The 24933-nt window shown below is 30.2% G+C and overlaps 2 protein-coding genes across 3 annotated transcripts; one reads left to right on the plus strand and one right to left on the minus strand.

Moving 5' to 3' along the window:
• Window positions 1-3740: 3740 nt before the first annotated feature.
• LOC110622051 (transcription factor CSA) lies at window positions 3741-6500 on the plus strand. Its single transcript, XM_021766402.2, has 3 exons — window positions 3741-4844; window positions 5130-5564; window positions 5683-6500. Exons 1-3 carry the CDS (start codon window positions 4379-4381, stop codon window positions 5934-5936), a joined length of 1155 nt encoding a protein of 384 aa, XP_021622094.1. The 5' UTR covers window positions 3741-4378; the 3' UTR covers window positions 5937-6500.
• Window positions 6501-15539: 9039 nt separating this feature from the next.
• On the minus strand, window positions 15540-17912 carry LOC110623787 (WUSCHEL-related homeobox 11). Of its 2 annotated transcripts, XM_021768809.2 has the most exons (3): window positions 17250-17912; window positions 16517-16692; window positions 15540-15849 (listed from the first exon to the last, which is right to left on the minus strand). In XM_021768809.2, exons 1-3 carry the CDS (start codon window positions 17833-17835, stop codon window positions 15832-15834), a joined length of 780 nt encoding a protein of 259 aa, XP_021624501.1. In that variant the 5' UTR covers window positions 17836-17912; the 3' UTR covers window positions 15540-15831. The 2 variants fall into 2 exon arrangements, with proteins under 2 accessions (XP_021624501.1, XP_021624500.1); XM_021768808.2 differs by lacking the exon at window positions 15540-15849 and having other exon boundaries at window positions 16481-16692.
• Between the last annotated feature and the right edge of the window lie 7021 nt (window positions 17913-24933).

Here is a 24933-nt window from a genome sequence, read left to right on the forward strand (position 1 = left end):
TATTATTAATTAGCAACGGTATATAATACTGTATTTAATTTAGTAATGAATGTAATCTATTATTAAAATTTAGTAATGAATTTTATAATTATTTAAGAACATTTAAATTGAAAAATTAATTAAAAAATTTGAAATTTATTACTGAATTAGTAATGGAATAATAATGGATATTAATTTATTACAAAAATTTATTAACAGAAATTTTGTGCAAAAATTTTGTTATCAAATTTTAAAATTAGAATACTGTCTTTTTTTTTAATTTTTAAAAGCCCATTTTAGAAATTTAATAATTTATTCAAAGCATTTGCTAAATCCATATATCTATATGCCTTTATATAATATTTATTTTTATTATTTTATTCATTTAATTAATTTCTTTTTTTCATCTTCTAATTTTCCTTTATTTTTTTCTCATTTATTTTTCACGATTAATTTTTTTTATTTTGTCATCTCCTCAATCATTTTATTTTTTTCTCTCATTTTCTATCTTTTTTCTTTTTCCTTCTTTTTTCTTTTTTCTTATTTTCTCTTCTTTCTTTTTTCCCTCATTTTTCTTTTCTTCCCTCATTTTCTCTCTATTTTTTATTATTTTACTTTTTTCATCGTTTTCTTTCATTTTATCTCATTTTACTTTATATTATATTTTAATTTTATGATAATTAATTGACATAAAATTAAAATAATTTAAAATAATAAAATTATATTTAATATAAAACATTATACAAAATTAATATTTTAACAGAAATTTTTATATATTTTTTAATTTAATAATAAATTTAATTTTTAATATTTTTATTTTTCAATCTTTATTAATTTACATACTTACGTTACTAAATTTCACTAATCTATTATAAAATTAGTAATGAATTACTAAATTCATTATTATTAAATTAATAATGAGATTAATAGTAACAGATCCAAATATATTTATAATTAATCGGTAATTCATATATAAAAAATTGTTAATAATAAAATCTTTAATTATTTATATTAGAAAATTATAATTATTTTTAAAACAGCTCTCATATTGTATTTATAGACTTAATCTGATAATAAATGCATCTGAGTAAATCTGAGAGATTTCGAATTCACCCGTATTTCAATCCCATTTGAAAAACAAAAAACAGCCGCTATGTAATTGGGATTAATTTAGAAGACATGAGAATTGGCTTTAATTTATCATAAAAGTTTGAGTAGTCCTCATTTTAATAACTAACTTATAATAAATTATATCAAAAAATTTAAACTCTGAGAGTTATATATTTATTTTAAAGGTATATTGTTTAGTCTTAAAATAATTTAATTAATAAATTTATGAAATTTATGCATCGTTGCAAAAAGTTTTATTTAATTTTTTAATATTATAATTAATATATAAATTAACCATTATACTTGTATTTAAATTTTATAAATTACATATTATATGTGTATGGAATAATGAAAGAAGAAACAGTGGCAATTCCCAGAGTCAAAACACATGATTCATTTTCAACCACGAAATCTTACTATCCAAGTCTCCAGTCTCTACTTAGCACGGTATCTATCTTTATCATTAGCTCTCACGTGACTTTTTTTTTACCACCTTTTTATAAAAAATATTTATAATACCAACTTAAACTTTAAATTCAAAAACATAATTCTAAAAACTTACTTGCAAATTAAAGACTTTGTCCTGTTCTCCTGCATACATAAATGCTTACATGTATAGCTTGCAAAATAAGTTCTCTACTTCCCATACCATAACTTAAGGCAAGTTGTATACATTTTATTTCAATTTAAAAAACAAATGTGCATCAGTGATGATGGTTGGACTTTTTACGACTAGAATAAATTTAGATTTTAAAAAAAATATTAATTTAAAACCCATTAAACTATTCTTAAGTGGACCGACTAAGCATTGCAATCACTAGAATAGATATCTAAAATAGGTCGGATCAATCATGAGTTCGAGTTCAACCGGAGATAATTCAGTCCAGTGATGTGATTAAAGAGAGAATAGTTGATCCAATCACTTCGCAGTTTTATCCGTATGCGCGCCGAAAGAAATTAAATAGTCGACTGACGTGTAGAGAGACTCTGACACATCCATACGTATAGATCTGAGTGATAGAGACAAGTGACGCTGTAATAAGAAAGCAGTTAGACGTCACTAGCAGATAAAAAAAAAGAAAAAATTACTTCTTAGTCCCTGAGATTTAATATAATTAACACTTCTGTCCCTCTATTTTGGCGACCCAACACTTAAGTCCCTCACTTTCTCTTCCGTCCAAATTCGTAGTCCTTCTGTCCATTTAAACCGTTTGGTCAAAGAGTCAAAAGTGAGAGGTAATTTTTTTCAAAAATACCTTTCTCTTAATGTGAAATTCTTTTTTTTTTTTTTCTTTTTTATGTTTTCTCCAGTTGCAGAAGAAGAAGAAGAAGAAGAAGAAGAATAAGAAGTTACAGCAAGGGTAGAAAGAAGAAGAAGAAAGAAGAAGAAGAAAAAGAAGAAGTTGCAAAAAGGGTAGGAAGAAGAAGAAGAAGAAGAAGAAGAAGAAGAAGAAGAAGAAGAAGAAGAAGAAGAAGAAAGAAGAAGAAGAAGAAGAAGTTGCAGAAAATGGTAGGAAGAAGAAGGAGGAGAAGAAGAAGAGGCATTTGGGTTTGGGTTTAATGAGGGTTAATTTTGTCAATTCACGTGTCCCAAACGGTTATTTTGGACGGAAGGACTACGAATTTGGACAGAAAATAAAGTGAGGGACTTAAGTCTTGGGTCGCCAAAATAAAGGGACAGAAGTGTTAATTACGTTAAATCTCAAAGATTAAAAAATAATTTTTTCTAAGAAAAATAAAAAAAAAACCTTCTTTTTTAGTCAAATTTACACGATCACTATAAACCATATGTTTTTGATCTCTGAATTATATGACTAAAAATGATTAGTGACATCATACTTCCATTTAATTCCACCATTGTTCTGTCTATTTTATGGGTTAAGTGATGTGGGCCTTCTTTTTTTAACCAAAACAGAGTGATAAATGAAAGGGATGGCATAAATTTGTGGGTATTTTTGAACAAAATTCATAATGTGGGCCTAATACTTGAAAATAAAATAAAATAAGAGCAAAATTTTTGAAAAGGCAAAAACGTGGGTTCAATGATTTTCAACAGTCAAAAAGATTCAGAGGAAAGAATACAATAATTTAATAATGGTTCTATGTTTAGCTAACAGAATTTTATCATAATAAAAAGTAACATTAAATATAAATGAAATCAATCAAAAAAGTTGTTTAAAAGAAAAAGGTTTTGAGTTGAGTCACCGCCCAAAAATTAAAAACACAGTTTTTCTTTTTTTTTTTTTTTAAATGCATAAATCAAATGGGTGAATTAGAATACTGTTTGATTGTTGAAAACCAGTCAAGCACTTGGTTTCTAGGACTATTTAGTTTGTTTTTTTTATTGTCCATGATATAAAAAGAAGAGTGTTGTGTACGATTAACACCATGTTTGGATATAGAATTTATTTATTTTTATTAATTCAAACATAATGAAGAAAAATAAAGAACAAATATTCCTTTCTTCCCTAATCTAAAATTCATTCTAAGTAATACATAAAGACATGTTTAATTTTATATATTAATATAAATATTAAAATAGAAATAATTCTACTATAAGTATTATTGGCGTTCAATTTAAATAAGTTTTTTTTTATAAAAAATATCGGTTTTGCTTTGAAAAGGAAAGTTAAAGGCATTCACAAGGAGACAAAGAGATTCTGGTTTTCTCCAAAGCCCGAGAAAGACCAAAAGAAAGAGAGAGAGAAAACAAAGCCAAACACCATTACAGCAATGCCCTGTACAAAGCTTATGTTTTTGAGGGACACACCCACACGAGTGCTTCTCGACTTGCATGCAACCTCCCCTCTCCTCCCCTATCAACTTTTCTTTTTCTTTTTTCTGTTTATTTCAGAGATCACTCTCAAAATAAGCACCCCTGCCTTCGCAAATTTATGTATAAAGTGCGAGATAAAAGAGAGAATCGTGTGGCTGCTTCTCTTCTTTTTTGTTATTGCGACTGCTTGCTTTCTTTCTTTGTCATTCAACAACCACTTTCTTACCCCCATTCTGTTTCTTTTTTTCATAATCATTCTCTCTTCTTCTGCCTCATAAATAACTAAGCAACTCTCATGTATTTTCTTGCCTCAAAAATGCAAATTTGCCTCTTTCTTCTCTGATCACTTGTTTTCTCTCTGTTGAACAAAACCCACTTCTTCTTTCCCCGTTTCTAACCGTCTTTCTCTCTGTTTGTGAAGCATTATTGAAGGAGAAGGCTTTGGAGTTTTCAACTATTGTTTTGCTCCTTCTTCCAGTGTCTGGTTTTATATCTGGTTTCTTTTTGGTCAAAATGAGTGTACAACACCTAAGGAGTGAGAGTAATAGTTTCAGCCGGTATCAAAACGTTAACTTTCTGCCTCCACCTGCAGCTTCTCATCTCTCTCTTGCTACATTTGGGGTAATGAGTAAGCGTAGGGACACAGAAACCGTACCTCCTCAAATGGGGTTTCACATTTCTAGTCATTCAATGGATCAAAAAGGAAGGCAGTGGAGTATTCAACAGGTAGAAAACAGGGGAACAAAGAGACCTCATGATGGGAGTGATGGCATTTTCGGGGTTCAAAAGAAAGATCTTTCTTTGGATATAGGTGAAGAAGAGGAGCCTAAGAGCTGTGCTACTGGTAAAAATGGGCACACAAAGCTTTGTGCCCGAGGCCATTGGAGACCTGCTGAAGATGCCAAACTCAAAGACCTTGTGGCGCAATATGGTCCTCAAAACTGGAATTTGATTGCGGAGAATCTTGAAGGGAGATCAGGTAAGCAACCCCCCCTTTCAAAAAGTAAAAGAAAAAAAACTATCATGAAAAGTGGATAAGAACTATTTTTAGCGCCAGACATTAAAAATGAAAAGTAGTAAATTTTTGCATTATCACCATCGGAGAAGGAAAAAAGTATACCCTTTAATTCTTTTCTTGATTGGTTATTGTGAAAAAAGAAAAAAAAAGCCCCAAGGCAATTGTGATCTCATTGATTTTATTGAGGAATATCAAACCTTGAAGATCTTTTTTTTTATTGAATTTGAGCATGTTTTGATTTTTCAGGGAAGAGCTGTAGATTAAGGTGGTTCAACCAGCTGGATCCAAGAATAAACAGGAGGGCTTTCACTGAGGAAGAAGAGGAGAGACTCTTATCTGCTCATAGATTATATGGGAACAAATGGGCTATGATTGCTAGACTCTTCCCTGGCAGGACTGATAATGCAGTGAAGAACCATTGGCATGTGATTATGGCAAGGAAACATAGAGAACAATCCAGCATTTACAGGAGAAGGAAGCCTTCTTCTTCCTCTCAGATCGCCCCACCCATTAAGGGACTTGATGTTAATTCGCAGAAGAATGCTTGCAGTGAATCAACAACCATATCCAGCACCATTGATGAATCTGCTTCAACATGTACTGATCTCTACCTTAGCCCTTCTTCAACCAAGGCACCTCCTATGCTTTTCACTAGGTTCAGTCCCCAAGGAGCTCCCATGGGTATGCATATACCCCCAAAATCTATCTTATTTGTTAAGTTTTCTTTGGTGGGATTTTTACAGTTTCCTTTTTCTGTCAACATAGTTAATTTCTTGTTTATGGGTTTACGGGTTGTCAGGTCCATTTGCTGAGAAGGAAGTGGCAATGGGAAACGTGGAACTTGACAAGTTGTATCTGAGTAGGGGCAAAGGGTTCTATCAAGCTGGGTCCATTGGACTGGTTACTGGGTTGGACCAATCTGGTCAGTCAGATTCAAACTCGGAAGTGTCTGCAAGTGAGTCAGTTGGCACCAACGGGATCGGTGACAATGAAAATAGGAGTCAGAAAATAAATGTGACCTTCATTGACTTCCTCGGTCTAGGAGCTACATAAGAACTGTTCATTTTGGTATAAAATTTGAGAAAACCAGGTGATCATAACAAAGAGAAGTGGATCAGCAGGCCTGATTCTTACCTCTGAATCTTGCTACAGACCACAGTGAATCTCATATACAGTTAGTTCCATATGTAGAAAAAGGAGAACAAGAGTAAAAAGTAAGTAAATAGGAGGAAGAAACAGCAGTAGCATCTACCCTATTTGTTTCAGAAATATTTCTCTCTCTCTCTCTCTTTTTTTTTTTTTTAAAAAAAAAAAAGAAACCCCCTATGTTTTGGACTTGTGTAGCAAAAAACACCATGAGCTAGGTCCTTGTCTATGATGTTCATGCCTCCATCTCCATGGCTGTTTCTTAAATCTCTGAACGAGTAGTGATCATTACTGACTAAAACGTGAATGAAGACGGTGGCCATCCTTTGATGAGTTTTCAAATTGGGTGTGCAGTGTGTTGTGTGATTGGCTTTCTCTGTAACTTTTAGTCATCAATCGCTCTCCCCATCTCATGCTTTGCACGCACTTGCAAAATACAAATATATATTATATTCTTGGATTATTGTGTCACATTCTTCTTCTCTTTCCTTTGCAATATATTTTGTCAGTTTGCATTCCAAAAAAAAAAAGTGAGCTTTTGCTTCGGGATGATCCAATTCGTGGTTCTTGGCTATGAATATCTATGATGGAACTCCAGCTTTTACATCTTTAGCATGTGTGGAATCCCAGTATGTATTTCAGACGAGCCATTTGATGTAGAGAAATTCTATACAGCCCCTCAATGGAGAAATATTGTAATAGATGATAAAATTATAGTATTTGGAGGATTAAAATTAGCTTAAATAATTTTTAAATTTATTTTTTATTTTATTTTTAATTATCTATTATTCTCTTAGTTGAATTGATACTATTGATATTAAAGTCATTTAACTTCAAAAAAGTTGTGGGAAGTTAATGAATCCACAAGAAAAAGATTATGGATGAAAAGAGATAGAGCCGTCCAATGTACTATCAAATGATAATATCTAATTATTTGATTTTGATTTAATAATTATATTTAATTTAACATAACAAATTTACAACACTACTTTACTATTAAATATTGAGAAAATTTTAAAATATGATTTATTAAAAAGATTAATTAATTTATATTTTTATAAAATTAAAATATTAATTAATAAATTTTTTTACGTTGCAGAGACTAATAGTAAAATACTTAATAATTAAAATTTGTTATAATATGAACATAATATGAACATAATCTGTAATAAATTTTTTTATGTTGCAGAGACTAATAGTAAAATACTTAATGATTAAAATTTGTTATAATATGAACATAATCTGTACATAATCATAAGAAATTACATAATTATAGACTAATTGATTAATAGATGATTATTAGAAGTTGTATTAACAAGACCTTATAATCTTTATATATACTCACATACTTCAATGGAGAAATACACTGAAATTGCCCAATTATTCTTTATCTTATTACATGGTATCAGAGTTATTTCCGTAGAGATTTAATTTTTTCTCTCCCATCAAGTTTTAAATTTTTTGAGACTTAGGACTCTTGTTCTTTTGTATTTACCCATTTAGGGTAATATTTGTCTTTCACCGTCCACCTAGGGAGGACATCGAAGTTGCCTTGCAGTCCCCTTGTCATATATGTGATTCGTTTGCCATTTGGGTATTGGGTAGAGACGTTTTTTTTTTTATACTGTTCACTGATTTAGGTTTTGTTATTTTCCTTTAATTCGTTTGAAGGTATAGAGTTTTGGTTGAAATGATTTCTGACAGTAAAACCCATATTATTAAAATTATCTTAACGTCTTCAGTAGCGGCTGAGATAAATAAAGCGTATCTTATTTCCTCTTCATATAAATGGGTTATTGATTCTGGTGTCACGGACTACATGACAAATAATTCTCATATTTTTACTAGCTTTCGATCTCATAAAGCACATTCTTCTGTTATTATAGTCGATGGGTCCACCTATAATGTTGAGAATTCTGAAACTGTTAAACCTACTCCTACTATTACCCTATCATCTATGCTAAGTTTACCTAATATTGACTTTAATTTAATTTCTACGAGTAAACTTACCAAAAACCTAAATTGTTGTGTTTCCTTTTTCCTGATCATTGTCTCATTCAGGATCTTGTGACGAAGCGGAATATATATGGAGGCCTTTATATTTTGGATGCATGAGTGCCTCAATCTGTTGCCTACTCCAGTGTCGTGTCTTCGTTTGAAGCACATTGTCAGTTGGAACACCTTCTTTACCGGTTTTAAAGAAGTTATGCCCTCAATTTCATAAGGTATGTGAGTCATGTCATTTTGCAAAACATCATCAAAACTCTTTAAGTCCTAGAGTCAATAAACAAGTTGAATCTGCTTTTGAATTAGTTCATTCATATGTTTGGGGCCCAGGCCCTGTTGGATCTAAGACTGAATTCAGATATTTTATTACTTTTGTGGAAGATTACTCTAGAATGACTTGGATTTATTTTATGAAGCAACGTTCAGAAGTGTTTTCTCATTTTTCTACTTTCTGTGCTGAAATCAGGATTCAATTTAATGTTTCTGTGCAAATTTTACGGAGCGACAATGCTAAAGAATATATGCTAGAATCATTCTAGACTTATATGACTCAACATCGTATTCTTCACCAATTGTCATGTGTTAATGCACTCGTTCAAAATGGGGTAGCTAAAAAGAAGAATCGACATCTCCTTGAGACTAATAGAACTCTGTTATTTCAAATGCAAGTTCCTAAACAATTTTAGGTTGATGTTATCTCTACTGCATGTTTTCTCATTAATTGCATGCCCTTCGCAGTACTAAACGATAATTGATCAAGCATAATTTAGCCACATTTTTCTTATTATTATTACTGTTTAAATATGTATTTTCCTAGCATAATTTATGTTTTTACACTATTTTTGCATAAAAGAAGAAAAATGAAAACTTGGAGAAAATAGCTTGAAATGTTGGAAAACTTATTTGGCCGAAGCGATTTGGCCAAATTAAGCCTCACAGAATGCTTAAGGCAGCTGTAGGAAGAGGAAGCGAACCTACAAGACTTGATATGCTCAAAATGATTTACCCGGATCGCTGGCCAAAACACCTGAAGAAAGCTAAATTAGAAACTTAGAGGAAACATGCAGAAACGATTTGAGCAAGTGATTTGCCCAAATCAACCGTCTTCGGTAAGAAAATACAGAAGTGCGGGACAAGCAAAAATTCAAAGATTCAAACGTCTTAGAGTCCTATTCTACTTCAAATACACTCAGACCAATCCTATGACACGACCTAAACCGCACCAAAGGGAGTCCTACACCAAAGGAGATATATTCATGCTAGAATACAACATAAAGAATAAATAAAAAGACCATCAAAGACCAAGTCAAAAGAGGATTCCAACTCTAAGAAGATTAGAACTTCTCACTTATAAAAAGGGTCAGCAACCAACAACAAGGATATCTCAGAATCTTCGGCAACGCCTCTCTCTCTTCTTTTCTTCTTTCTTTCCCTTTTTTGTGTTCTTTGTCCATCATGAGTGGCTAAAAACCTTTATCTCTAGTTGAAGTTTGAGAAATTTCAGTTTATTATAAATTAGGAGATTTGAAACTCTATTGTTAAAACTTCTATTTTTCAATATTTATGCAACTTGTTCTTCATGTCTATTATTGCCTTGCTATTAGAATCAATAAGGGCCCATTGTTTTTAATTGCATAGGTAATATATTGTTAGTTTAAATAATTTAGGTCCGTAATTGGTTAGATTATTCGAACACAAGTAACAATTGGTTGCATGATCTAACTTAATCACGCGATTGGCAAGGTTAGAATTAGGTTTCTCTATCATTGTTAGGAGAATTCTTAGTGTCAAATCCCTGTGGTTCGACTTTATTGCCACTGTCTACAAGTTCTTTTTGTTGATTGTTAATAGGTTTAATTTTTACAGTTTCGACAACCGTTAATACTCCTTATAATGTTATATTTCCTAAGAAACTATTATTTTCTCTCGAACCACGATTGTTTGGCAGTACTTGCTATGTTTGAGATTTCAGATCTCATGTGATTAAACTTGATCCTAAAGCTTTGAAATGTGTTTTTTGGGATATTCTCGCCTTCAGAAGGGGTATCAGTGTTACTCTCCAAACCTCAACAAATATCTGGTCTCAATAGAAATAGTCTTTTTCGAGCAAGTTCCTTTTTATCCTATTGCACAAACCTCTCCTCATCAAGAGGATGATGATGAATGGCTCATCTCTATAATCATATCTGATGGTGAGACCTCTTCGAGTATACTCTACAGAGATTATGGACATACTGCACTTGAGTGTTTTTCTGATGCTGACTGAGCGGGATCTAAAATTGATAGAATATCGACTACAGGCTACTGTGTATTTATTGGACGAAACCTAGTGTTTTGGAAAAGTAAGAAGCAAATGTGGTATGCAGATCGAGTGCCGAGTCAGAATACAGTACCATGACTCAATCCACTTGTGAGATTCTGTGGATAAATCATCTGCTGAAAGAAGTTGGTATGGATGTTACGTCACCCGCGAAACTTTGGTGTGATAATCAGGCTGCTCTTCATATTACTTCCAATCCAGTATACCATAAACATACTAAGTATATTAAAGTTGCTGGTCATTTCATCCGTGAGAAGATTCAAGAAAATTTAATCTCTACCAGTTATATGAAGATAGAAGAGCAACTGAATGATCTACTCACCAAATTTTTAAATAGATTTCGAATAGAATATCTTTCTAACAAGTTGGACATGATAAATATCTATGATTCAATTTGAAGGAGAGTGTTAGAGTGTGAATATAATATATACATAATTATAAGAATTATATAATTATAGGCTAATTAATTGATGGATGATTTTTAGAAGTTGTCTTAATAAGATTTTATAATATATATATATACCTACTTACTTCAATGGAGAAATATAATAAAATTACTTAATTATTTTTTATTTTATTATAAAATTAATAAAAAATTAATTAATAATTTTTTAATAATTTTTTAATAATAAAAAAATATTTAAATATATTTTTTAAAATCAAAAAACTAATTAATAAATTTTTCGATATTTTAAAAATTAAATAATAAATTTTTCAAAAACAATAGCTTCGTGTTTAAATTTTTTATATAAATATTCACTTTAATTGTAATTAAAAAAAACAAAACATCAATCAAACTTGGTAACACATTTCATATTAAACTTGACATCAATTAAATGTAGTTGGCGCTTAAGGCGCCCTGGACAAAAACCTACATTATCTGGACACACAGAGATAGACCCTGTAACTAAACCTACATTGTGTGAACACACAGAGATAGACCCTGTAAGCCCATGGACATGTATATCAGAAAATAAGGATAAATTTTTAGCACTGACTATGATTTATGATGTTTTGAGTGGGCTTTGCAGTCATTCAAATTTTTATTATAAATGCATTCTTCAAATGAATAAAATTTTAATTTTAAATCTCAATTTTTCACTAATATAAATTAAAAAAAAACCCATTAAAATACATAGTGGAAGTACCTGAACTAAGGATTTGGGAAATCTGTAGTACAGAAATTGGAACTCAAAAGCAAAGATTTTTTCTTTTCTTTATTTCTACTTGGATGAGTAGTAACTTTCTAAAAGGACTCCATCCAAATCTAATCTAACGTGGTTGGTTTAGTACCATGAACTTAAGATTCATCATGGGCCACAAAGTCCAGCATTGAATGCCATTGGTTTCTCAAACACAGTACTGAAAACACTGGCGAAGGGCAAGAGAGAGACTTAAGCTTGGCTGTGAAAATAAAAATTATAGCATAATTTTATTTTTTAAAAAATAAAAATTTTATAAATTAAAAATAGAAATAATTCTTTTTTTTAAATGAGAATTGAATCGAAGGTTGGTAAAATATTTAATTCTAAATAAAAGGAATCAAGGTGACAGAATGTTTCCTCCTAAACATATGTAACTTAAAAAAGAATTGGAATCTAATTTCATTTGCAAAAATTAAACTATTGAAATTTAAATTTAATTTATATTAATAATATTTAAATTTATTTTAAATTTAATTAAAAATTAATATAGATTATTTAAATTTATAAAAAAATTCTTTATCAATAATTTTTATTTAAAAAATTAAATATTTTTTAAAAAGATTTATTTATAAAAAGTATATTTTTATATTAAATTAATTATTTATATATAAACGGATGGCACTTATAAATAAAATTTAAATTCATCTAAATTTATTACAAATATTATTTTTTTAAATTTAAATTTAATATCGATTATAACTAATTCACTTATTAGAGTTTAATAAAATTAAATATTTTATAAATAAAATTTAAATTTATCTAAATCTTTTAATATTATTTTTTTTTAAATTTAAACCTTTTAAAATCAATTATAACTATTTAAATATGTTTTATTAAAATTTAATTGAATTAAATACTAAAAATACCCTACATAATTTATAAGAGGAGAAAACTAGAATCTAGTAGAGCAATTAATAAATCAGCTTTTTTTTAAAGAAATAAAAATTATTTATTTAATTAGATTGCGAATTTTTTAAAGATGGCATATTTCAGAAAATGTGCCATAGTGCGAGAAATAAAATAAAGAAATGGGCGGGAAATAGGCGGTAAACAAACATCCGTCGGGTTAGGGTTGGTTATGTAGGGCGGTGATAGTTTCTTTTTATTGGATTTTGGGAGCTTTCCACCCAGCTACGCCAGGGAATCCAACCCAATTCCCATGCGTGCACTTCTTATTCTTCCTCATTTCTTTAAAAAAAAAAAAAAATCCTCCATTAATTTAAAGCTTATATTAAGTGGCAAATTACTGTTTCCCATTTCCAAATTCCCAGTATTATTAATTTATTATTCGTATGTTCTATTTCTTTCTTAAAAAAAAGTCATATGTTTATAATTTTGTATTATTAGCGATTCCGTCACTATTAATTTAAAAACCTTGTTGAACAAAGGTTACAATTGAACAAAGGTAACAATGAATAAAAACAAGTAGCGGCCTACGATAAGCAATGAGCAATGGTGGACGGCCAACAATGTGAAATGGCCAGCAACAACGTGCAATGGTGGACAATTAAGCTGTGCACAATGACGAGCGACTTGAGTAGCATACGATAGCGAACAGGGAGAGATGTGAGTGACGGGTAACAACGATCGGTGGGCGACATAAATAGTATGTCAGAGAACCTGTTATTTCAATGAAATTAATATTAAGAGACTAAAGTGTTGGATTTTAAAAATGATAGTTTAGATATTTATCCTTTTACTAATGGTGTTTTTGACAGAGGAACATCAAATTTTGCCTGAATTAAATTTCAGGAGCTAAAATATTGAGTTTTAAAAATAGAAGAATAAATTTATTAATTATACTATATTTCAGAGATAAAAACGTATTCTTTTTCTTATTTCAAAATGCTATTAAATTGTTGATTCGGAGCAATTAATTTTGAATTTTATAGAAAATTTAGATTGGATTTAATTTCTGCTGCTGACATCCGTTAAAGGTCTGCAATAAATTTTCAAAAAGTAAATTTCAAAATGAACGATTTTCAGAAATATGACAAAAGCTATAAGCCTGTCACAAAGTTTGAGACTCAAATTCTATCGTTTAGGGGTCAAATTTATAATTTAATTATTTTTTAGATTATTTCATAAATTTTCACATAAGGATTTTGTTATTATAAATAGCTCTTTTTCTTGATTGTTTGACACACTTTTCAATTCTCGAGAATTCAATAAGAAATTTCGGCTTTTAACCTTTTATTTTTCTAAATTTCGTCTTAATTAAACGTTATTGATCAAAATTTCTGACGGAATCTAAATAGTCATATTTTAGTTAGTATTAGAGTCAAATTGCCTGTAATGATAATATATGTCTTCGGTTGGTTTTTGATAAGTATTAGTTTTGCCTCCTTTGTCTGCTTATTGATTATTACTTTTCCCTTATTGTCTCTTATTTCTTCTACAGTAGTCTATGATTGCTAGAATTTATAGCTCTAGAAGGTTATCCGCTGTAATTACCTCTATATTGTTGATTCCCTGTCGAACAAGAATTTGTATAATTAAAATTTCGATTAGAATGATGTCGAGGCTGCTATTCAACACATTCTTCTGCTCTTTTCACCATTCAATACATTCTTTCACTTTTTTTGCCATCTCAATGGCATCTATCAAAGTGAAAATCGCAGCTACTCCCATCATATAGTGAATTTTGTGATTATTTGTATACTACAGATAATGATTTTATTGATATACGGGCAAAGGTCCAGGCTCATCAGCCTGCTGATGAGTTTTGGATACATGACATATTTCTTTTTAAGGACAATAGATTATACATTTCTCGTTCTTTTCTACTAGAAAAATTAATTCGAGAGATTCATGATAGAGGTTTGAGTGGTTATTTTGGGCATAATAAGACTATTGCTAGTTTATAGAAGCGTTTTTATTGACCACAATTGAAAAATGATACAAGTCGGATGGTTCAAAAGTTACCAGTTTGTCAAACTTAGAAGGAGTATTCATAGAATACGAGTTTATGCACTTCATTACCTATTCCAGAATATCCTTGGGAGGACTTATCTATGGATTTTGTTCTTGATCTTCCACGTACTCAACGTGAATCTAATTCCATTTTTGTTGTCTTGACAAGTTCTCCAAAATGCACATTTCATGCCTTACAAGAAAACTGATGATACTTCTCATATTGCAAATCTGTTTTTTCAGGAGGTTCGTTTACATGGCATTTCTAAGACCATTATTTCTGACAGAGATGTGAAGTTTCCAGCTCACTTTTGGATGACACTATGAAAACATTTTGGGACTGAACTTCGATACAGTAGTGTTGCTCATCTTCAAATTGATAGCCAAACTGAAGTGGTGAATCACACTCTTAACAATCTTCTGTGTTGCATCTACAGTGATAAGAAAACTATTTGAGATCTTGCTAGTCTTGTACAAGTAGAATTTGCTTACAACAGTTATATCCACAGCTTTACAAAAGTGTCACACTTTACAATTGTGTACAGAAAAATTTCAGTACATACAGTTGATCTTATTGCCTTTACTACACGTTTTCATAACAGTATTTGAGTAAACAACTTGGCAAATCAATATGTGAACGTTTTCAAACAGGTACGATAATGTCTTACGAAAGCTAATGACAAGTATAAAACTGCAACGAATAAACATAAGCGTTTCAAGTTCTTCAATATTGGTGATAAAGTTATGGTATATTTGTGCAATGAATATAGTGGAGGACGAAGAAAGTTTGATCCAACGAATATTAGTCCATTTTGAATTTTTTAGAAAATTAATAACAAATCTTATATTCTTAACCTCTTATATTATATGAAAATTTTCAAAATGTTTAACGTGGCGAATTTATTTCAGTACTACGTTTATTTCACTTTCCTTCTACCAATGATAGTACTGATAGAAGTGTTGCCTTAAACATACAATTTCAGTTCATTTTATATAAACTCCGGAATCTGGAGACGACTCTACTTAATCAAATTCGACAATATAGGGAAGAAATGCAATGAAAAATACACAAAGTCTTTTTTTTCTTTTACGAATATCTGATGATTTAAACCAGTACAAATTGTCTTTTCTGACACATGGTTTCTCTAAAATATACCGAGCTTGGGGAAGCTTCCTATGAAATTAACAACAAAGGAACAGAAAATTAAAACAGAAAAGCTAATGAACTTTTTTATATGGGTGATTTTTTTTTTTTTTTTTTTTGTAGGGATTCCATTAATTTCCATAGTAAAATACTGGCTCTAACATATGCAGCAAAGAGGAAGCTCCCATTTCTTGATGCAGCTTTAATACCAATTTATGTTTGGCTTGAAACCTGTAACCAGAAAAAAAAAATCCAGTATTTTAAAGAATTCTTTGAGAAATGTTCCATGAACTAATAACCAAGAACATAAAATTAAAGAAATATCAGAAACGAGACAGAGAGTTGGGAGCTGGCAATTCTTAATTAAATTATTGTAGTTTAAACTGCTAAACTATGCTTGGAAGCCCTAATGACAGTGTACTGATATCTTAGTGGAATTCTTAACTGTAAACAGCAGTTTTACGTATCAACCTTTTGGAATCTCGAACTGAATAAAGTATAATAAAATGATCCCACCACTGGATTCTTTGATTTATGTGAAATATCGAAGTGTGAAGTGAAGAAAGAGAAAAAAAGTTATCAGGGAATTCAAAAAATTCCTTCGTTAACCATATTAAGCAAACAAAGGTTTAGTATAGTATTAACTAAATTTGAGCATTACTAGAAAGCATTGTGCCACATAGTAGAAGAAGAAGAAGAAGAAGAAGAAGAAGAAGAAGAAGAAGAAGAAGAAGAAGAAGAAGAAGAAGAAGAAGAAGAAGAAAAAGATAAAAGCGATCATGATCATTTGAACATGCATGGACAGAAGAAACCAAGGTTTCGAGTTTCTAAACTGAAGAGAGAGAGAGAGAGAGAGAGAGAAAGAAGAGACATTGAATTAGTTTCCGTTGATGTTTACCAGGAAATAGCTTTCACCATGCTGCAAGCTTTCCATTAGAAATCCAAATTCATTGCAAGGTACAGCAACACCAGAGGAATGGATCAACACTGCATCTTGACCAAATAGCGCTTTCATGTCTATTGGCCCTCCTGGAACTTCTGTTTCCACCCCGTTGATAAAAACTGTGATGAACCCTGCAAATCAACATCATTGTACTTATTATAATCAAATTCAACCTACCATTTTCTCCAAATACGCTACTAGGTAACAGGTAATTGGATTTTCTTGGTCTAAACTCAGAACCCAGCAGCTCAGAGAATGAAATTCAACAACACACTGAATAATTTGGTGGGCTAAAAGAGTTAATGATTTCATGTGGAACTTTTCTAGGTACTGTAACAGGGAGGGGGGGGACCATTGTTTCTCACGGAAATTGAAGAAAAATTTTAATAAAACATTACTGCTGTTTCCATCATTGAAAGGCTTGTAGCTAGTTTATTTATTCTGCAGCTCTCTCACTCTTATGAAACCTAGACAGGAGCTACACACATCTATAGATACACCTTGTTTTCTCTGAAATAGGAGTTGTGACCTATGGAAATTTATGATACAGCTAGAGCTAAAATCAAATTTATAGAATATTTTAACCTAGGAAATTTAGGGTAGCAATAAGGAAAAATTACTTGTAGAACCGAAGAGCTAGAAAGCAATCGGAGATAATGGAGGAACTTAGCCATGCATACTTACTTACCAGTTTGGTATTGCAAATTTGAAGAGCCGGATGGGCATAAAATTGAAGATATATCAGAGCCCTGATCGAGTTCCTGAAAACCCATTTCGTTGGGGAGAAAAAGACTCTCTACTGCACCATCCTCATGACCACCAACTCCAACTGAAGAAGAGGAACCCAGAAGATAAGAAGGAGATACAGTCAAAGAAGGAGAATTTGCGAACCCCATCAGAGATGTGCTGCTGCTGCTGCCACCAGCACCAGAACCACCTTCATAATGAATTGCACCACCGCTAGCTTGTGCTCGTTTATTTCTTTTCTCTTCGGCAAGGGAAGCTTGCATCTGACGATGGCGGCGGCGAGATCTTGACCTTCGGTTTTGGAACCAGTAGAAAACATTGGCATCGACAACAGAACCAAACTTCTCAAGAAGTTTCCTTATTCTCACAGTTTCATCTTTTGGTGGATTTACCATTCCACTATTGAAGATGGACTCAAGAATCAAAATTTGCTCAGGCTTCGGATTCCACCGTGGCCTCATCGGTTCAATTCTCTCAGTACCATGGTTTCCCCGACTATTTGCGTCTTGACCTTGATTATGTTCCATTACTGTGGAGAAAGAAAAGAAAAGAAAAGAAAAGTTTTTGAGCCAAAACCTAGGTTGAATGTAAAATAAAAACAAAACAAAAAAAAAGGCACATGAACACAAGCAAGAATGCATTGAAATTAAGGATATGAAGGTATTTAAAGCGGTAGAAAGAATGTTACTTTGATTGAAATTACGAAATTAACCTTTGGGATTGCAGAAAAATCTTTGATTAAAATTTTATTTTGTGATAAAACTCTGATGAAATTTCATGTCTTGTATTAGGTTATTTTGATCTTGCAAGTCAACCAGCTTACTTACACGTGGACCTGCTTAGTTTATAGATTGAAAGATTATGATGGGTCAAAGAAACTTCAATTAATCAATTCAGTAATTAATTAGTATCATTTTAATATCATTAACTTAGATCGAGCTTGTTTCAGCATGGATTTGTGTATAGAAAATTATACAATACTGTGTGCATTATTGAAGACGTAAACAAAATGACAAATAGTTTGATCATGATATTTTCTTATATTTTATGAGAATATTTATCATTCCTCTGTATGAATCGGATGTGTTATTTCACCAGCTGTAAAATCAATATTTCTCTTTTTTTTTTTTCATGTTTTCTGTTAAAAGAACAATTAAATTCGTACAATTCACCCAATTTGAATGTAATATTTTATTTATAAGTTAAGAAAAAAAATTCTTATACACCCATTTGTATGAATCTAATCAGTAAATAAACGGTGTATTATCCAAAATAATGTTAGTTTCTACATCCAAATGTAAATAATTAATATCTTATTAGTTAGACATATACTTTAATTCACTTTTTTTTTAAAAGTATTTTGGTACTGAAAAAGAGAGCTCTTTTAAGTGAAAACTCTTTATTTTCAATCATATATATATAAAGAGGTAGAATCTTCTTTTCTCTCACGTAAAAAATGAAAATATTACCACGAACATGATAAAACTATTGAAAAATATTTGAAGAGAGAAATAGTAGAGGAGCTCGTATAAGATAGAAGATTGAATGAATGGTTAGATCTTTTTTTTTCCCTTTTTTCCAAGGAATGGTTTATGGTTAGATAAAACTTAAAAAGAAGAAAAACTTTTGGGGGGGGGAAAAAGAAGAAAAGGAATGGTCAAAAATGGTAATGTGAAGGAGGGGAAGAGGTGCAAAGTTGGCTAGGGTTTCTGGCTAGGGAAGTGCATGTGAAGGAATGCATGGAAAGTAGAGTCAAGAAAATGAAAAAAGGAAAAGAAAAAAAATAGGGAACAAGAGAGAAAGAATCCAAATAGATGGTCAAGAAACCGTGCAATAATTTATTAAGAATGACGTATAAGGAAACATGGCTTAGAGAGGCTACTCTGCCTCTTTTCTCCCTCTTCCACCACCTTTTTATATTAAACTAGAGGAGAGAAACCTCTTTTAAAGGTTGGCTTAAACTTCGAACACTTCTCCTTCACCCATTTTTACTACTTTTTTTTTAAAAGAAAATTAATGTACGAAACTGAAACCGACCCTGCTCTTCTTTCAGACACGGTTTTCACCCCATCTGCTCATCCTGCCTTTGCCTTCGTTTTCTTTAATGACGGTTAATCTTGGACTGTTCTTCATTTGCTTCTGTTTTACAATTTTTAAGGGTAAACATATATATATATATATAAATGTGAAATTAGCTAGGGTTCTTTTTCTTTTTTGGTTAACAAACAGCACAAGAAAATGTGAACTTCAGGGAATTCTTTTTGTATTTGTTTCCTAGCTTGAGAAAATGTGATAGGCAAATCTTTGAAATACAGTGGTAGCAATCTGCTTTCATGTTTTGTTCAGCTGATTCCATTTTGGTGTATATTAATTGTCTGTGTTGTGGTAACTAGTTCCACTTTGATATGGTGGAGCTACCGTTCATGTTTTTTTTTTTTTTACTCCCAAGTCTTAGCTAGATGCCTACCCTTTTCTCTTTTCACTCCCAATTCTTCCATTGGCCGAACATTTCATTTTGTTTTCGCACTCTCAGTTCTCCCATCTTCCTCTCAGCACCCAGATTTCTTCTCTTTAATTAAGTGATGCACAAATGAAGATAGCACCAATGCTTTTCCTCTCTATGTGATATTCCATTTCTTTTTCTTCAACTGTCTCGAATCCATCTTCCCATTCTGAATCTCCGATTGCCAACCATCCTTGTCGAATCTTCAATTTGCAAGCAAATCTTAACCTCTTCTTCTTAATCTTCGACTAATAATTGAATCTCTTGATTAACAGCAATATTAGCTGATAAAATATTATTATTGATGAAGCTCAAACATTCAAATCCTGATGTGAAGATTTAAAATCAGGAAGATTTGTTATAGGTGAATTCAATCCTTATACAATAATGTAATTAGGAATTCAAATATTAGATCTTTTGCTGATTCATTGCCAATAGTTAGCAACGTTGTTATGTATATTTCATTCTTAAATTAGCTTCAAATGCCATGCTTGATGTTGGTTAAGCAAAAGTAATAATTCACATTTTCCTCCAAAGATATGCATTTTTCTCTTCAGTCAAAGTAGACATCTTTAAAAATAAAAAATAAGTTGCTATCTTTATCTGTCTATTGGTGATAGGAAATTATGAGAAATATGTTTATTGAGAATGTCTCCAACTCATGTGGGACTAAATAAAACAATTATTTTACGTTTAAGCATGAACATCTGAATAGTAAATTTTGTAAGTTTAAATATTTATAAATATTCATAACATTAAAAAATTAAATTTTAATATTATATTAAAAAAATAAATTGAGTCTTAAAATTAATTAAAATATTTTACATTTAATATTAAATCGGTGTCTAAGTCATGTGAGACAATAAAGTTGATGAAACACACTTGTTAAAGCAAGAGCAAATTAAACCGAAATTGCTCACTCCATGCGCCCTAAAAGAAGAACCGTATGTCGGTCGGTGTCCAATAGAGGTATGCATCTTCAAATTCTATCCATGGGAAAACTGAATACTCGAAATAATAATAATAATAATGGATCAATTCATGGGTTTGTTAAGTTACCCTTTTGCCAACTTTACAAGGTTGTCATGGGCTTTGGAATGTAGCCACAAAATGGAAATTTGCGACTTGCGGTTCAAAGTGAAAGGAATCTCCACTGTTAGCTAGCTTTGCTGACAGTTCTCATTTTCATTTTTTTATATTTTCTTGGTAGTGTTTTTATTATTTTTATGTCTACAGCGGTGCGGTGCAACTGTGCTTGTTGATTGATTTTGATTGATTTGATACATAGCTTGTACATTAACTATTGCCTTATTGGAATTCTTTACTAATTCCTTTCTCTCTTCTGCTTTTTCTGCCGTCGGATTTGCCAATCATCTAATTCTTTTCTGTTATATATTGGTTATAATGGCTCTAGCTAGGTAAACTTTGTAAATAATTGTCAGCCAATCTTGCACATTATCACTAATTACTGCTTAATGTTACAAAAGTCTATTGTGCTACAAGAGATCTATTCATAGTAGATTAGCGTTGAGATGAGTGAAATGGATTCACATTTTTAATATTAAATGGGCTAATCTTCATTTTTGTAGGTGTTGTTTATAATTAAGATGATCATCGACTTAAGATGAGAGATTGGTTAAGAGAAATTTTGGTATGGCCCTTAACAATAGATAAATACATTATCTCTTTTAACAATCTAATGTGCATGGACTTTTTTTCTTTAAAAGAGACTTCAAGCATTTAAAATTTTACACAAGCTATGGATATAAATAATTTTTAAAATTTTAATATTTTCAGCTAGTGTATAGCAATTATATATACATTTATTATGGTTTAATAGTATCTCGGGCAATTATATGTATATTTTTTTTAAAAAAAAATAAGAAATTGAAGGAGTAGAATCTTAGATCTCTCAAACCTAATAGGATGCACTTTTCACCAGGCTAAGTATTGTAATTAATAGTAACAATATAATTTTTTTGTAGTATGTCAAATTATTTGATACAAAGTAACTTTATTATTAATGGTAATAGTCCGATCCAAATTAATTTAAATAATTTTTAGATCTATTCATTATTTGAATTAAAATGATTAATTTAAATTATAAATTAAATTAAATATTTTTTCAAATGACGTGGGATGTCGCAAGCTATTTATATATGAATGGTAAATATTTTTAAGTATCCCACTTGTTCATTTTGATTATATAAGAGTTTGAAAAAATAACTGATAATATTTTGGATTTGTGCAGAATATATGAATTTCTTATATATATTGGATACCTTCCACCTATATAAATAAAGAATTAATTAAAATAAAAAATCTAATATCATTATTAAATTATTGGATTAAGAATAAGAAAAAAAAATGTAGATAAAGTACTAATTGAAGATATAAAATTAACTATATATATAAATTAGGAAGGTAAAACTATGAATTTGAGCATATACTTACTCAACAACCTAAAACCCATCCAAATTGATCACCAATTAATGTAGAATGCTGATGATGATATGTAAATCTTATGTTTATTTTTATCTAGGTACGAATTACATAATTTTTTTCTTTAATTATTTTAAGTACTTTTTTTCGTATTATATGATATAGGACTAATTACACTCCGTTAGTAGTTTTAACTAATAATATTTGATAATATTTAATTAAGATGAAAGAATAGAAACGAGAAACTAAAAACTTAAAAGTTTTTATTAAAATTTTTAAAAAATTAAAAAGTGTATCAAAACAATCATAATTATTTATAATAGAAAAATTTTAATATAGAAAATTATTTTAAAAAAATAAAAAATAATTTAAATATAAAATTAATTTCTAAAGTAAGATTTTTATTTTGAATTTTGTGATAAGTTTTATCAACGTGTTATATTTTTTAAAATTTTATACGTTTTAAAATTTTATTTTCAAAAAGTTGCACTAAATTTTTGTTGGATGTCAAACTTAAAAATTAGGTCTAATCTAAATATGCTCTGTTATTTAAAGTTAATTATTTCTTATCATTATATTATTTTAAATTTTATCATAAAGTACATAAAAAATAGAAAAATCCACAGCAATACAACTGAAGAAATTATGGAGGGTGTGAATGCTAAGTTTAAAAGATGGAGATGACATGAAAATTGGGGAATGACATGCCGCTCCCTCTGAATCATTGAGATAGCAAAAAGACAAAAAGCAGAAAAAATTAATCGGTACATGGGAAGCGGTTGCACTTTGCATTGCTGTGGCGCAGGCAGACACTCATCCAGAGAGAAGCAAAACTCAAATTTGCTAGTGATAGTGTTTTGGAAGACACCCAGCTCTTCAGTAGTCAGTCGAATGCCCTGGAACTCCCCAAGTCCCAACCCAACTACGGGAGGTGCGTCTTTGAATTTTCTTAATATTTCCTTTTTTCCTTTTAAAATTTGGAATCTGTCAGAGAATATTTGTAATTTTTATTCAATTTAATTGTTATCAGAGGATTGATAACTAATAATGGATTATAATAAATAATAAACAATTTTATTTAATATATATTTACTTTTAATACATAAGATGATTGATAATAGTATATATCAATTTTTTTAATAAATTATACATAAAATTATTAATTTATTGTACAAAATATATAATAATTAAAATATAATTTTGAAATTATATTTTTTTAGGAATATAAATATTATTTATGGTATTAGATGAAAATTATGATTAATTTAATTATTGTTTATAATATTTTACATTTGTTTAGTATATTTTATAATTTTAAATAATTTTTTAATGAAAAATTTTTAATTTAAAAGAAAAAACTTTAATTAATAAAAATTCTATAAGAGTAATATTTTCAAAAAAAAAATCAAATCAGATCCTTAAAAGAAATAAATATTTCCTTAAACAAATAGTTTAATGTTTAAATGTTTATATTTTTAATCAGTTTTAATATTTATATTTAAAATTTTAAAGAATTTTTTTATAAAATTAAAATAAATTTCTTTTCAATTTTTACCAATTAAACTAACCCTATGAGACAAATATTTCCTCTCTTTATTTCTTTGATCTTGCTTATACAATCAATAAAACACCCTAATAAATTTTAATTTTAATTACATTGAATAAAGACAGTTGGAGTATATTTCAGTGCCTCTAATTTGCTATTAAGGTTAGTGTTTGATCCATGTCCATTGTTTTCATACTCGGCATACATTACGTTTTCTTCGTTGCTCCAGCTAGAACCCATTGTCCAGCCATCAGGATTGATCATAATTTCAATATAAGACTGCAGAATTATGGTTCTTGAATATTTCCCCAGTGGGCGGCGCGGCCCAGGAATGTTGGGACCCGGAATCGTTCTTGGGTTCTTTAATTATGGTGCAGTTCTGTAAAACAAAGCCTGTTGTTTCTCTTCTATCTGTCCTGCCTTGTGCTATTATTGCTGTAAAATTTTTAGCTGCGTGTGATTGCTTTAATGTGATTTACTAATTTGGATATGTCCAGAGCTATTAGAATTTATTTATTTATGAGTTTTGAAATAAAATATATTAAGAGAATATTAGATATTTATTATTTAAAAAAAATAATAAAAAAATAAAATAGTCCTAAAAAAATTCACCTTGGGGTTCTGCCACTCTTACCTTCGGGTGGAGACAACTCCACCCAACTCAGCGCGGAGTTGGATCCATGACAATGAGCATGTGTATAATTCATAATATATTATTAAGTTTTATATTTTAACAATTCTCCCACTTGGAGACTAATACAGCCAATCCAACCATTTTCATTCTCCATATCAATGTATCCAACTAAAACACCTAACTGCAAATATCTTTCATAATACTGTAAAAGACCAATTAAGACATTGCACAATCCCAGCTTTCCAACATCAATACCTTTAGTCAATATGTCTGTTGGATTCTTAGTACCTTCAATTTTTTTCAAACACATCTCACCTTCTTCCACTAGACTGTGAGTAAAATGGTACCTATGTCAAATGTGTTTTGTTCTGAAGTGATACACTGGATTCTTCACCAACTGTATGACACTCTGACTATCAGTGAAAAAAACGTTGTCAAGTTACTTCTTGCCCAACTCTTCCAAGTAATCAGTCAACCATATCATTTTATTACCAGGTTCA

This window comes from Manihot esculenta, chromosome 9 (assembly GCF_001659605.2).
Source record: "Manihot esculenta cultivar AM560-2 chromosome 9, M.esculenta_v8, whole genome shotgun sequence".
Taxonomy (NCBI): Eukaryota; Viridiplantae; Streptophyta; class Magnoliopsida; order Malpighiales; family Euphorbiaceae; genus Manihot; species Manihot esculenta.